The sequence below is a fragment of the Saccopteryx leptura genome, chromosome 4, assembly GCF_036850995.1.
Source record: "Saccopteryx leptura isolate mSacLep1 chromosome 4, mSacLep1_pri_phased_curated, whole genome shotgun sequence".
Taxonomy (NCBI): Eukaryota; Metazoa; Chordata; class Mammalia; order Chiroptera; family Emballonuridae; genus Saccopteryx; species Saccopteryx leptura.
Window position 1 is genome coordinate 117,663,072 of NC_089506.1, and position 16,336 is coordinate 117,679,407.

The window sequence follows — 16,336 nt, forward strand, 5'->3', positions numbered from 1 at the left end:
AGGGGTCAGACGGCTGTTAGTCTGGTTCTGGTCACAGCATACCCAGAGAGTCATGAAGCCTGACTCAGGGCCACTTTGCTTTCATTTGACATTTTTTTAGTCAAAATACATAACTAGAATTTTAAATATCACAGAAATATATTTCATATTCTGAAATTAAGTTCTATTGCATTTAACATCTTCCTATTTGTTTTATTTGTGAAAAGGGAATGACAGATTTTTTCTTGTCAGTGCCAGTTGAATTCTTTAGGCAATAATAAATAAGCATAATAAATGAGGAAATAATAATGCCAAAGCAAGTCAGAAACTGGTGAACAGTTAGATGGGGAATTTTTCTCCTATGTTAGAAATATTGGCCACAAATGTCTATATTCCTAAGTATTTATTTTGTACTAAATTGTGAGCTGTATTCATCAATTTTAAGGGGAGTTAAAAGCTCCTCAAAAGTACAAAATATGTAGAATAAATTCAGTATATATTCAATTAGTTAAATATTATTTGTTTGCATGAGTGTTTCTTTTATTTATTTATTTATTTATTTATTTATTTATTTATTTATTTATTTAGTGACAGACAGAGAGAAGGACAAATAGGGACAGACAGACAAGAAGGGAGAGAGATGAGAAGCATCAGTTCTTCATTGCAGCACCTTAGTTGTTCATTGACTGCTTTCTTATATGTGCCTTGACCGGGGTGGGAGTGTGGGGGGGTGTGGAGGGGGGCCACAGCAGACCGGGTGACCCCTTGCACAAGCCAGCTACCTTAGGCTCAAGCTGGTGAGCCCTGCTCAAACCAGATGAGCTTCTGGGAGCAGAATCTGACATCTCTCAGCAATCTTATGTGCAAGCTTGTGCTGTGGCTCCAAAAATGGCTCTCAATGTGTCAAGTAGGGATCCAAATCCTGGACTGTGGGAACTCAGGCTCAGGTCACAAAAGAGTTAAAAAGATAGATGTTTCTTACTGAAATTTGCTCACATATACATCTTATATCTTCAATTCAAAGTGAAATTTAAAAGAACATTAATAGTTTCTTACACTCCTTTCTTTCCCCTAAATATATGTAATATATTTAAGCAGGAAAAGAGCAGGATAGCCATTATACCAATTCTATATGCTCACTAATAATCTGATTATTATTTGTAGAGAGAAAAGAACATTATCCAAAATGAAACATTTTGGTCAGTGTAAGGAAGACGGCCCTAGGAGCATTAATCTGAAACTGGTTATGTTTTCATTGTGAGGATTGGGGGGGGGGGGGGGGGATTGTAGAGTGGAGAGTAATTAGAAAACCACCCAGAAAGGGACTCTGCACACTTCTAAAACCGGACAGACACAAGGGGGCAGGAAGAGCTCAAAATCTTGATTTCAACGCCTGCTCATTGAAATGAGAGCTAACCTATTTTAGTTCGCCCTCGGGGTATTTATCTATTCTCTTGGCATGCAAAGAAACGTGATGCTGACAAGAGGGTTTAGTTTGTACTTGGTCTAATTACTGCGAGGACAACTGGAACGTCTCTCATGACAGCTACAACAGCGACGGCTTTGGAAGCGGAGCCTGAGGCTACATTCCCTAAAACTTAACGCTTTAGTTCGAGCCTGGTGGTGACTCTGATCAGACTGCATTTCTCACGCAATTCTAAATGTCCTTTTATTACTACTACTACTACTACTACTACTACTACTACTCCTCTGTGAACTTTGTTTGCAGAGGAGGGACTTATTAAAAACTCACTAACCCAAGGACTGTGTTTATTTTCATTTATGAGGAAACTGCAGCCGGGGTCGGGGGTGGGGGTTATGGGGGAGGTTCCCTGTGCTCCAGCATTGGCTTTTCATCTCAGCTGTCTTTCTTTTGCAAATATGCTTCAGAGTTTCCCTACCCTCCCAAACAAGTACTGCAAACTGTAGTGGGTTTGGATTCAAACTCGAGGGGCAGTACATACAAATTTCCTCTTGGGTTTGCAAGTTTCTGTGAGAAATAACTACCCGTGCGAGGGATGTCTTTCAACTTGGGGCATGGTAGCTAAAACGAGTGAGTCATCCTGGATCGCAGGTAGCTGAAGACGCGAACCGAGCCCGGCAGCCTGCAGCGGTGAAAGTGAGGTCCAGCGGGCAGCCCCAGGCCGCTCTGCCCTCACTGCCACCACGACCATTCCCGGAGTCTTCATCTCCTCTGCTCGCGGCGCTCCCCTCGCCTCCGCCCCTAGGAGCTGATTGGCAGAAATCGCTATCCAACCCTGGACTCCGGGCCTCCTCCCGGGACCCATGATTGGCTTCCTCGCAGGAAAAGAGTGAGGGGGGGATCCAGGGGAGGGCTTTCCCTCCGAGCTCGGGGTCGATCCCGGGACCTGGGAAGAAGGAGTGGAGCAACTTGGCCGCGCCACTGAGCCGCGAGCGGCCGGGAAGACTGGTCCTCCTCCGCCGCAGCGCAGTCCAGACCGTGCCGCGCAACTTTACAGCCTCTGCCGCTGCAGGAACCCGCAGGCGGCGCACGGGGCTCCAGGCACTCTCCGGAGGGGTCTGCTGCTCCTGCCTAGGGACTAGCTGCGAGCTCTCAAGCTCACCTGTCCGAGAGCTTACGCTTGGACCATGCACGCACCCAGGAGCCCCGCGATCGCCTCGCGCTCGCGCCGGGGAGCCAGCCCCAACGGTGTCCAGCCGGTGCCTCCGCCTCCGGCGCCGAGCCGGCTGGCGCTACTGCAGCTGCTTCTCCTGTCACTGGTAAGCCGCGTTCCGGCACAGCCTGATGCTCCCGGGCGGCCGTTGCTGTCCTCGGATCTCCTGAGAGTTGCAGGGGTCCCCGCCGAGGAGGCTATAGTAATAGCGAATCGTGGGCTTCGGGTGCCCTTTGGCCGTGAGGTCTGGCTGGATCCATTGCACGACCTGGTGCTGCAGGTGCAGCCGGGGGACCGCTGCATGGTGACCGTGCTAGACAACGACGCTCTGGCCCAGCGGCCCGGCCGCCTGAACCCCAAGCGCTTCCCATGCGACTTCGGCCCTAGAGAGGTGAGCTACTCTCACCTGGGCGCGCGCAGCCCGTCGCGAGATCGCGTTCCGCTGCAGCTGCGCTACGACGCGCGGGGAGGGGCGGTAGTGCTCCCCTTGGTGCTGGAGGTGGAGGTGGTCTTCACTCAGCTGGAAGTTGTGACTCGGAACTTGCCCCTGGTCGTGGAGGAGCTGCTGGGGACCAGCAATGCTCTAGACGCGCGGAGCCTGGAGTTCACCTACCAGCCCGAGACGGAGGAGTGCCGCGTGGGCATCCTGTCCGGCTTGGGCATGCTGCCTCGCTATGGAGAACTCCTCCACTACCCTCAGGCACCAGGACCAGCCAGCGAGGGGGGCGCCCAGGAGCCTCTCCTGATGGACTGCAAAGCTTTCCAGGAGCTAGGCGTGCGCTACCGCCACACAGCCCCCAGTCGTTCGCCAAACAGAGACTGGGTGCCCATGGTGGTAGAGCTGCACTCGCGAGGGTCTCCCGTGGGCAGCTCTCCTTTGAAACAGGAGCACTTCCAGGTGCTGGTGAGAATCCGAGGAGGAGTTGAGAACACTGCGCCCAAGCCCAGTTTTGTGGCCATGATGATGATGGAGGTAGATCAGTTTGTACTAACAGCCCTGACCCCAGACATGCTGGCCGCCGAAGATGCTGAATCTGCGCCTGACTTGCTGATCTTCAACCTCACCTCCCCGTTCCAGCCCGGCCAGGGCTATCTGGTGAGCACTGATGACCGCAGCCTGTCCCTCTCGTCCTTTACTCAGAGAGACCTGCGCCTCCTGAAGATCGCCTACCAGCCACCCTCCGAAGACTCTGACCAGGAGCGTCTCTTTGAATTTGAGCTGGAGGTGGTAGACCCAGAAGGAGCAGCCTCAGATCCCTTTGCCTTCATGGTGGTGGTGAAGCCCATGAATACTCTGGCTCCAGTGGTCACCCGCAACACGGGTCTCATTCTCTATGAGGGCCAGTCTCGGCCCCTCACCAGCCCTGCAGGCAGTGGACCACAAAACTTGGTCATCAGCGATGAGGATGACCTGGAGGCAGTGCGGCTGGAGGTGGTGGCAGGGCTCCGGCATGGTCACCTGGTCCTTCTGGGCAGCTCCACCGGAAACTCTGCCCCTAAGACCTTTACAGTAGCTGAGCTAGCCGCGGGTCAGGTGGTATACCATCACGATGACAAAGATGGCTCACTGAGTGACAACCTGGTGCTTCGGATGGTAGATGGAGAACACAGGCACCAGGTGCAGTTCCTGTTCCCTATCACTTTAGTGCCTGTGGACGACCAGCCACCAGTTCTCAATGCCAACACAGGGCTGACACTGGCAGAAGGTGAAACAGTGCCCATCCTCCCTTTTGCCTTAAGTGCAACTGACATGGACTCAGATGACTCTCTGCTGCTTTTTGTGCTGGACTCTCCCTCAACCACAGGGCATCTGATTCTCCGCCAAACTCATCCTCCCCCTGAGGTGGAGCAGCTCTTCAGGAGCCCATGGAAGAAACAGGGGGGATTCTATGAGAAAACAGTGACTGAGTGGCGGCAACAGGACATAACGGAGGGGCGGCTCTTCTATAAGCACTCTGGGCCCCATAGTCCTGGGCCAGTGATGGATCAGTTCATATTTCGAGTCCAGGATAACCATGACCCCCCTAACCAGTCTGGGCTACAGCGATTTGTGATCCGCATTCATCCCGTGGACCGCCTCCCCCCGGAGTTGGGTAGTGGCTGTCCCCTTCGGATGGTGGTGCAAGAGTCCAGGCTTACGCCGCTGAGGAAGAAGTGGCTGCGCTACACTGACCTGGACACAGATGACCGAGAGCTGCGTTACACAGTGACTCAGCCACCGATGGACACCGATGAAAACCACTCTCCAGCCCCGTTAGGCACCTTGGTCCTGACTGACAACCCTTCTATTATGGTGGCCCATTTTACCCAAGCCCAGATCAACCACCATAAAATTGCTTACAGACCTCCAGATCAAGAACTGGGAGTGGCTTCTCGAGTGGCCCAGTTCCAGTTCCAGGTGGAGGACCGAGCTGGGAACATAGCTCCTGGCACCTTCACTCTTTACCTGCAGCCAGAGGACAACCAGCCACCTGAGATCCTTAACACCGGCTTCACTGTTCAGGAAAGGGGACACCACATTCTGAGTGAGTCTGAGTTGCATGTGAAAGATGTAGACACTGACATAGCCCACATCTCTTTCACTCTAACAGAGGCACCCAAACATGGTTACATGAAATTATCTGGACAGATACTACATGTAGGTGGAATCTTCTACTTGGAGGACATAAAACAAGGTAGGATTTCTTATGACCATTATGGGGATGAGTCTCAGACTGATAGCTACTCCTTGGAGGTCAGCGACAGACACCATGTGGTGCCCATCACTCTCAGAGTGAGTGTCCGGCCAGTGGGTGATGAGGTGCCCACACTGAGCCTTCCTGCTGGCACTCTGGGGTCCTACCTGGATGTTTTAGAAAATGGGGCTACTGAAATCACAGCCAATGTTATCAAGGGGACAGATGAAGACACTGATGATTTGATGTTGATTTTCCTCTTGGAAGATCCACCCTTGTATGGAGAAATCCTGGTCAATGGAGTCCCCACAGAGCAGTTTACCCAAAGGGACATCTTGGAAGGCTCTGTTGTCTATGCCCACACCAGTGGTGAGATAGGCTTACTGCCCAAAGAGGACTCTTTTAACCTGAGTCTGTCAGATATGTCTGAAGAATGGAGGATAGATGGCAATACTATCCAAAGAGTTACTGTGTGGGTCACCATCCTTCCTGTTGACAGCCAGGCTCCAGAAATCTCTATAGGAGAACAGTTTATAGTAATGGAAGGTGATAAAAGTATCATAACCTCAATGCATATAAGTGCTGAAGATATCGATTCCCTCAATGATGACATCTTGTGCACTATAGTGATCCAGCCAACTTCAGGTTATGTTGAAAATATTTCTCCAGCACCAGGCTCTGAAAAATCAAGAGCTGGAATTGCCATCAGTGCCTTCACCCTGAAAGATCTCAGGCAGGGCCATATCAACTATGTCCAGAGTGTCCACAAAGGGGTGGAGCCTGTGGAAGACAGATTTATATTTCGTTGTTCTGATGGCATCAACTTTTCAGAGAGACAGTTTTTTCCCATTGTCATCGTTCCCACCAATGATGAGCAGCCAGAGATCTTCCTGAGAGAATTCATGGTGATGGAAGGCATGAGTCTGGTGATTGACACCCCCATCCTCAATGCCGCCGATGCTGACATTCCCTTAGATGACTTAACTTTCACTCTGACCCGATTTCCTGCTCATGGTCACATCATGAGCCAGCTGATAAATGGCACAGTTTTGGTCAAAAGCTTCACCTTGGACCAGATCATCGAGAGTTCCAGCATTATTTACGAGCACGATGACTCTGAGACCCAGGAAGATAGTTTTGTGATTAAGCTAATGGATGGTAAGCACTCTGTGGAAAAGATGGTTCCCATTATGGTCATCCCTGTGGATGATGAGACCCCCAGGATGTCCATTAATAATGGACTAGAAGTAGAAATCGGGGAAACCAAAATTATGAACAACAAAATATTAATGGCAACTGATTTAGATTCTGAAGACAAATCCTTGGTTTATATTATTCGTTATGGGCCAGAACATGGCTTACTACAGAGACAAAAAACTATAGGTGTCTTTGAAAATATCACACTGGGCATGAATTTTACCCAGGATGAAGTGGACAGGAACTTAATTCAATATGTCCATTCTGGGAGAGAGAGCATTCGGGACCTAATTAAATTTGACGTAACTGATGGAACAAATAGCCTCATCGATTGCTACTTTTATGTGTCTATTGGGAGCATTGACATTGTCTTCCCTGATGTGATAAGTAAGGGAGTGTCCTTGAAAGAAGGTGGTAAAGTCACCCTCACAACAGACCTACTAAGCACTAGTGACTTGAACAGTCCTGATGAAAACTTAGTCTTTACCATCACCAGGGCTCCCATGAGAGGTCTCTTAGAATGCACAGATCAACCTGGAGTGTCTATTACATCTTTCACTCAGCTTCAACTGGCTGGCAACAAAATCTATTACATCCACACGGCTGATGATGAGATGAAGATGGACAGCTTTGAGTTTCAAGTCACTGATGGACGTAACCCTGTCTTCCGGACATTCCGTATCTCCATTAGTGATGTGGACAACAAAAAGCCAGTGGTCACCATCCATAACCTGGTTGTCAGTGAAGGTGAAAGCAAGCTGATCACTCCCTTTGAACTCACCGTTGAAGACAGAGATACTCCTGACAAATTCCTAAAATTCACCGTCACCCAGATGCCTATTCATGGCCAACTCCTACTCAACAACACCAGACCTGCCATGGTTTTTACCAAGCAAGATTTGAATGAAAACTTAATCAGCTACAGGCATGATGGCAGTGAGTCAAGTGAAGACAGCTTCTCCTTCACGGTGACTGATGGTTCCCATACAGAGTTTTATGTTTTTCCTGATACAATATTCGAAACAAGACAGCCTCAAGTGATGAAGATCCAGGTCTTAGCTGTTGACAACAGTGTCCCCCAAGTTGCAGTGAACAAAGGGGCCTCTACACTTCGCACTTTGGCCACTGGCCATTTGGGATTCATGATCACAAGCAAAATATTAAAAATTGAGGACAGAGACAGCCTACCTTTTTCCCTTAGGTTTATTGTTACAGAGGCCCCTCGGCATGGACACCTCCTCCACCTGGGCCAAGGCAACCACAGTGTCACTCAGTTTACCCAAGGTATGGCTCACTTTTCTTTCTTTAGAATCAAAGGGCATTTCAGGTCTTATTTCCTAAGGATGCTCTGTCACTGAAAACTTTTACTAAATAGAGCGTCAAATTAGAGCCAAGAGAAGGGAAGGGAAGGGAAATAAAGGAGAGGGGAGAATTCAGGAACGTTCTTTCCTGAGAGAGCAGCTCCTTCCTTGCCGCATGTCACACTGTAGTGACCTTCATTAGAAGGAGTACCAATGTGTTTTCACAGCTGCCAAAGCAGGAGCCAGACTTTGGTAAATTACAATTGAAGCAGGCTTTTCAACTCTGCCCCGCTTGCCACACACCTGTCCCCTGAGCAAACTGTGTGCTGCAAATAAGTTTATGAAGCCTTTTAACCATAGAGAGAGATGTGCTTCTAAATTCTGTGTATTCAGATTATTATTATTATCAAACATCATTCAGATAGAGCCTCCAGATTTATACAACTTTGACTAGTTTTTGAGAGCATTGTGCTAATACTGTTATAGATGGTAGAAACTTTGTAACTAAAATAAAAAGATGTATTTATACCTTGTAGGTTTTATAATTTTTTTATATTTCCATGGCAAACACCTGTCCACGGACATAAGAAGTAAATAACTATGTAGATTTATAAAAATCATTTGTTCACGGCATGTTACTATGATACACACAAAATAAGAGACTATAAGAAGATATGATGTACAAGAAGACAGTACATCTGTCACCAAAATATGCATCCACTTTATTATTAAGAGCTTGAAGACACATTAATAAAATTAATTGTTTAAGGAGGAAATTATTTTCTTATTTTAAAACTTCTTTCTGCCCTGTTTCAAACACAATAACCAACACTGGTTGCCTCTGCATTCTTGAGATTAAAGCATATTTCTAACCTGGATTTGTGTGTGTGTGTGTGTGTGTGTGTGTGTGTGTGTGTGTGTGCGCGCGCGCACGCGCACGCATGATCTGAGATAGGACAGGCGAGTTACCTATGCAGTTAGTTACTCAGTGACTGAAGGGAAAAGCCAATTCAGTATGCTGGCTTGGGAGTTAGGGCTCTGTTCGGCAGAACGTGTGACTTTTACTACAAAGGGTTTGAGTTGCTTTCAGGAAAAATCTCCTCGTGTCGGAATGGAAACTAGATCTAGCCTATGTGGATTCTGTGGGTAGAGATGGAGTTTAACAGGGCATCCCGGTGGGGGTGTTCTTTTCCTGCAACAGTGTTGTGCTCTGAGATAACCAAGGCTTTAATACACACAGATGTCACAAAGTGTAGTGTGAAAGTGAACTGCTCCTCTGTTTGAGATGCTGGCAAATAGCTCCACACTCTAACCTCTTCAATTCTTGGCTGAAAGCCTGAATATATCCCTGTGCCTGCAGGGACAGGAAAACCTCAGAGTGCCCAGTGTCATGCCAGACCAGCAGGAAACTTTTGTGTGAAGGCTTTCTGAGGATAGAGGTGCCATGCAACCTTAGATTGCTTTATTTTCATGGAAAGCGAAGGCAATGAAAGGAATACAGCGGTGGGCAAAAGTAGGTTTTAAATATCCACTTTCTTTGGCTGTTGGGTAAAGTACAAGCCATCATTATCTTCCACGTAAATCATTAGTGAGGATACAAAATAATAACAGTATGAATAAGAATACAAACAATGCAATATCTGATAAATAAATAATAATGCAAGAGTAAACTCTCATGCATTCCGAAACATAACCGTACTTTGCCCACCCCTGTATATTGGAAGGTAGAAAATGTTACTTCTGACCAGAAAAGGGATTCAAATATTTAGAGTTTTTTGGGTTGTTTTTTTTTAAAAAAGGAATTGTTGGATGAAGACAGGCAGATGTGCTATTTCGTTACAGGTGTTGCTCTCTCTCTAACTTGGACTCACAATTACCTTTTGTGGTCATTTATAAATGAGGAGCAGTAGTAAGTTTATTGTAAAAAGTGAAGATAACATTTTTTTAAGATTTCTTTTTTAAAATGAATTGCCACATTGCAATAAGAACCCAAATGTTGACTAGGAAAACTGTTGGTATTTAATCACACAGCACTCAATGAAACAAGCTGAGATTGAAGTGAGGTTCGTGCCCCATTATTTACGGGGATTAGACAAATGAGTAAAAATGGATAGTGCTCTACGGTAGAGCTACCATGGCTGCTCCCCAGTGGGGAATGAAAGTTGAGCTTCAAGTGAGGATGATGCTGTCTCTGTACTTGTGTTTGTGTTTATTTTGAAGGAATAAGCTAAACTATATTTTAATGGATTTTCTATGCCCTGAATTAAGTTAATTTAGCACATATGACCAGAGAAAGTTTTCCCTAAATTGATTGGCTAAATGATAGATAAGAGAAAAAAAACTAATTTCTAAAACGTATTAGATTTCATTATTAGAAAAAGTTGGCCCTGGCCAGTTGGCTCAGTGGTGGAGCGTCGGCCTGGCGTGCGGAGGTCCCGAGTTTGATTCCCGGCCAGGGCACACAGGAGAGGCGCCCATTTGCTTCTCCACCCCTCCCCCTCTCCTCCCTCTCTGTCTCTCTCTTCCCCTCCCCCAGTGAGGCTCCATTGGAGCAAGGATGGCCCAGGCGCTGGGGATGGCTCCTTGGCCTCTGCCCCAGGCGCTGGAGTGGCTCTGGTCGTGACAGAGCGACGCCCCCTGGTGGGCGTGCCGGGCGGATCCCCGTAGGGCACGTGCGGGAGTCTGACTGTCTCTCCCCGTTTCCAGCTTCAGAAAAATACAAAAAAAAAAAAAAGTTAATAAGGGCCCTGGCCAGTTGACTCAGTGGTAGAGCATTAGCCTGGCTTGTGAAAACCCCTGGTTGGATTTCCGGTCAGGGCACACAGGAGAATCAACTATCTGCTTCTCCTTCCATCCCTCTTCTCTCTCTCTCTCTCTCTCTCTCTCTCTCTCTCTCTCTCTCTCTCTCTCTTCCCCTCCCGCAGCCATGGCTCAAAAGTTTCAAGCAAGTTGGCCCCAGGTGCTGAGGATGGCGCCATGGCCTTGTCTCAGGCACTGAAATAGCTCGGTTGCCAAGCATTAGAGCAGTGGCCCCAGATGCACAGAGCATTGCTCTATAGGAGGCTTGCTGGGTGGAGCCCAGTTGGGGCGCATGTGCGAGTTTGTCTGTCTGCTTCCCTGCCTCTCAATAAAAATGGAAGGAAGGGAGGGAGGAAGGGAGGGAGGGAGGAAGGGAGGGAGGGAGGAAGGGAGGAAGGAAAGAAGGAAGGAAGGAAGGAAGGCAGGAAGGAAGGAAGGAAGGAAGGAAGGAAGGAAGGAAGGAAGGAAGGGAGGGAGGGAGGGAGGGAGGGAGGGAGGGAGGGAGGGAGGGAGGGAGGAAGGGAGGGAAGGAAGGAAGGAAAAATTAGGGAAATTATTTAGTCATTTCAAACTTCACCTCTCTAGCAAGGTGCCCCTCTAGGTCTAAATCATTTGTCTCAGTTGCTTGAATGTTTTCTTTTGCTTGTGGGAGATAATTTATAAATCACTTTCAGAAATTTCCCCAAAGAGTTTGAACAAGGGTGTGGTTATAGACATGTTAATAAATTTAGAATTTTTAAAAAACTCATGAAATAATTGTATAGATATACTGAAATATATTTGATACATGTTTAACATTTAGAGGAAAAAATCTAGTTAGATGTTTACTTAAAGAAGATGACATTTTGGCTACTTGGTTTTTATTTTCCTAATATTTCTGTGCCTTAAAAAGTGAGTGTTCGTATATATATTTATAATATGTTTTTGTTATTTTTAGAGATACCTGTACAATAAGTGTTATCTCTAGTTTTTACTTACTAGAGATTTTTTAAAAGTCCCCTTATTGAACTATAAATTTTTAACAGAGTTTATAAAGACAATGAAAAGGGTTTGCTCCAACTAATCAATATTGTGTTCCCTAACTTAGAGAAAAATTGGACACCTGAGTGTCATATAACTTCATTCAAGTTCTCTTTACTTAAAAAAAAGTTTTTAAAATTTAATTTTGAATAAAGTGATTTATTTCAATAAAACCATCTCCTAAGTACTATAGCTTTTTAAAAAATCCATTAGTACAGAGATTGAGCATATTAACCAGGAATTTTTTTTCCATAGTAGAGTTTTTAGATTTTCTTATTAAAAAAGGAATGGGAATGTTGGCAAAGGGTCTTCCCCATGTGACCTCTAAGGATGTGTAGTCAGAGGAGCAGTCACTTCATTTCTTACTGACAAATTAAAGGTTGTGAAAGGTAAGGTTACAAGAGTGGACAGCGGTGTGGGGACTTCCCTCCTTATCCGTTAGACACACTTTACATAGAAAGGTAGAGATACAGGCGAGGTCCCCTAGATTTCTAGGCTCTTTCATTTTAATTTAAGAAACTTTTGAGCCTTTTCTGAATGTTAGACCCGAGCAAAGAACTGTGGGAAGTTAAGATGAATAAAAAAATCCCCAAAGTTTTCAATCTTCTAGGAAAGGTAGCCATGTAGAAAGCTAAAAATGATACAGGGCAGGTACGTTTTGGGGGAAATTATAGTAGAGTTAGAAATGAAATGCTAGGGAAGAACAAAACATTTTAAATTTCATCTCCAAGGACCTTTATGAGCAATAAGGTACCACTAACTATTAAATTGAAGCATCCCTTACTCAGACGTCTGATTGTAATTTCTGTCTGATACACCTTTCAAAACTGTGTAAGCCAAGGTAGAGCACACATTTCATATCTATAAAGTGGAGCTGTGGAAACATATGGGGTAATTTGTTCATTCTAACACCTTGTATGACTTGAGACTACTCTTTTAAAAATCATTCTCCTATATGGAATGCCTTTAAACGTCATAGCGTGAATTTAGTAGAGCTCTTAAAAGATGAAAAAACCATAAAGCACACCTGAGACAAATAAATACTACATATCACTGTTAAAGCAATTTTTAGCTATGGTCTTGATTTTATATGATCTTGGAAATAACTTCTTACTGCTTGGTGTAGCTCAAATAACAGTCTATTTTGAATATCTCAGAACAGAGTGTTTGCGTTATGTTGTCTGTGTGGCATCATTAAGGAGTGAAACTGGTAAAATGGATGAATACATTTTTAAAATTATATATTAGTCAAGACTAAACAAAATATGCCAGGAAATTTGATAAGTAAAGTAGAAAGCAACAAAAAGAGCACTCTTAAAGCAAAATAATTTTCCCTTATGAATAAAAGTTTCAGCTTTTATTAGATGTATTTTTTTTATTCTAAGTTCTCTCTGGCATTGGTTCATGAGAGTTATTTCAATCTGGGATTTTTTTAAATTTTCTGATATTTTTCTTTCAAAGTTTGAACTGCTTAAAGACAGCCTGCTGAACTACTAGTGGTAAGAAAGTTAATTTGAGGGAAGGGCAGGGGAACCTCTATCCTCTTAAAGTTGGTCCTAGAGGAAGACAAAGGGTGTTTCCTCAGTAGTGTTGGAAAATCTGCCATGTCCCAAAATATCTCTTTCCATCTGTCATGGAGCTTGGCATTCCGTGTTTGGGCAGCCACCCCTTTGGAGTGTGAACATGCAAGTGCCACTGGGAGGGGCAACACCTTGCTATTATTATAACCCAATTCTTGCACTCTGTGTAACAGACCCAATTTCTGTGGGACAGCTGAACTCAAGGGGCTTAGAGATACGAGAAAGAAGATAGCACTGTTTCCCTTAGGAGAAGATGGGGATGGGGATGATTATAGCCAATAAATTTTCATGCGTCACTAATGTGGCCCTACTCAGTAATCATCTTGTTCTTTGATTATTTTCTAGCTGACATTGATGACATGAAAATATGCTATGTTTTAAGAAAAGGGGCTAATGCCACAAGTGACATGTTCCATTTTACAGTTGAAGATGGTGGTAAGTATTCCGCTCTCTGATTAGTATAAATAAGGAGAGTGACTTACTGGTTGTTCTTTGATACAAGGAATCTGTATCAAGTATTACTTTACATTCACCTGATTTTATACTAAGTACATTGCATATTTGCTATTGAAAAATCTTACATTCTCAATCTTATACAGTGCTACTCCACAATAATTTTAGATAAATGTTCTAGTTATTTTTGTTTGATGATTTGTAAAGCACTAAAAAGAAGGATCTGTATAAATAGGATTTCCATGTCCAGTTGTTCAGGTCATGCTCTGCATGAGGCTGCCCTGAGGTTACAGGAGGATATTGGAATTCAGCCCAGCTCCACTTGCAAGCCATGTGCCTACTGGCGTGTGCCTACCAGAGTGTGTCTACTCATGTACAAACTAGAACAAGGTGGTGCCTTTTTCTAACTTGCACAAGGGTACTATATGGACTGATGTCAGAGGAAAATATAGTATATTGCATTCCCCAAGAAATCAGTGTTAGATAAATATACTTAAATCTCACCAGTCTCAATATGTCTGGTGATTTTCTTATTTGGGGGGGGGGGGTTTATGACTTAGTCTAGATCAAATTTTTCTCAGTGAAGTCTGGAGAGTACCGTAGAGAATAAGATATGATGTGTAATCTAAGTCTCCTTGGCAATATGATTGTCATTACTGCTTCAATGCTCAGACTGCTGCTCACACCCTTTTCAGCTCTCTTCCTAACCCTGTGTCTAGAAGGAAAAAAAAAGCTGCTTCTGGGTTGATCATAAAGATGTTTTTGATCTCAAATGCTTTTAAGAGAAGCAGAAGAACCTCAGGAGGGAATATGTGTTGTGTGCACAGGACACAAGAAGTGAGGGGACATAGGTAAGAGGGAAGAAAGAGAAAGAAAAGAAAGAATTCAGATTGAGTCATCCGTTTCCTTGTGATGCTCAAAATAGCACACTATTATGTCATCTATCTCAAAAAGATCCTGTGCTTTCCCTTCACATTTTTTTTGTTTTCTTTTGTTTTGTTGTGATAGAGACAGAGAGAGGGACAGACAGGCAGAAAGGGAGAGAGATAAGAAGGATTAGTTCTTTGTTGGGGCAACTTAGTTGTTCATTGATTGCTTTCTCATGTGTGCCTTGACCAGGGAGTTACAGCAAAGTGAGTGACCCCTTGCTCAAGCTAGTGATCTTTGGCTCAAGCCAGTGACCATGGGGTCATGTCTATGATCCCACACTCACACCAGCGACCCCGTGTTCAAGTTGGTGAGCCAGCGCTCAAGCCAGATGATTACACACTCAAGCTGACAACCTCTGGGTTTTGAACCTGGGTCCTCTGTGTCCCAGTCTGACACTCTATTCACTGTACCACCATCTGGTCAGGCTCCTTTTAAATGTTTTGAGACAGTAAATAGCCTTTATTTAAAATATCATTGAACATAACATGGCCACAACTCTGGAAAATGCCCTCTATTAGGTGTCTGCTAAGGAAGCAAACTGTGTTAAATTGGGTTCAATTATTTCATTTTTACTACCAATCAGATAGTTAATAAATTTAATGCCTTTCCTTTTATAATAACCAAATCATAGTTTAGTATTCTATATGTTGATAAGTGGATCTTAGACTAAAACCGAGTTCTAAGAAGGAAACCAACTCATAGAAGAATAAGCTGCTGCTTCAGTGAGAAATTCTGCATCAGTGAACTTTGACATTGAGACTCTGAAGTTGTCTAAATTTGTATAGCATATTAAAATGTAGAGACTAAATTACTGGTTCAAGACACCACGTTTATCTCTACTAATGACTGAATAAACCTCACTAGCAAAAGTGTAATTTTCTTTAAAATTGCAAAAAAAAAAAAAATAAGTGAAGTACATTGCCTACAATTGTAAGACATAGCCTATACTTGTTTTATATTTTGCTTTTTTCCCTTCATTATATATAAAGGATGGGGCAAAAGTTTGTTTACAGTTGTTTATATGGAAATTAATATAATAATTAATAAGTAATACAAGAATAAATGGTTTCTCATTCTCTCAACTGTAAGGGTACTTTTGCCCCTGCCTATATATATACACCCTCTATTCCTCTGTATTCTTTTTCCTTAGCTGGATGGAATGGTAACAGTTACTTTAAAGTTGGAGTCTACTCAATCTTTGGAAAGCAGTGTACATTTCAAAATATTAAGTTAGAAACGATTAGCTCAAGAGACTGGTTTTATTTTTGGATTTGCTGAATGTGGCTGAGCCTCTAAAGATTGTATTTATGGAAATAAGAACAAAGTCATTTTAGGAGTTTTTCCAAAACTGGAGTGTTCACATCATAAGAGAGAATTCCAGAGCTGGGTTTACCCTTCTTCTCCCCACTGACATGCATTCCATACATGTTTATGAAGATACATTTAGGACACTTGTTGACACTTCTCAAAGATATGTATGCTTCCAGAACTATAACAGGTACCCAAATCCTGTGAGTAAATATTCTTGTTGTGCAGTTAGAGGGCTCTAGATCTCAGAGAAGCCAAGTGACTTCTCCAAATACATTCTTCCTTCCTTCCAGGAAATAACAGCTCTCTCAAGAGCACTTATTTTTCCCACCTAAGTGATGAAAGACTCTGAACCTGGGTCTACTGAACTTAGCTGTAGTGATTTAGGATCTTCAACTTCATACATGATGGTATGCATATTCACAAACCATGCCAATGAAAGGCATTCAGTGTTTCAT

General features: G+C 44.2%; 1 protein-coding gene across 3 annotated transcripts in view; it reads left to right on the plus strand.

The window, feature by feature from the left end:
* Positions 1–2,357: 2,357 nt before the first annotated feature.
* The window catches only part of FREM2 (FRAS1 related extracellular matrix 2), a 239,020-nt gene continuing 225,041 nt past the window's right edge, over positions 2,358–16,336 (plus strand). For all 3 annotated transcript variants that reach the window (XM_066381089.1, XM_066381088.1, XM_066381090.1), the window contains exons 1-2: positions 2,358–7,771; positions 13,533–13,622. In XM_066381089.1, the coding sequence (XP_066237186.1) occupies positions 2,590–7,771; positions 13,533–13,622 (5,272 nt within the window). In that variant the 5' untranslated portion in view covers positions 2,358–2,589. The remainder of the gene's footprint in view (positions 7,772–13,532; positions 13,623–16,336) is intronic.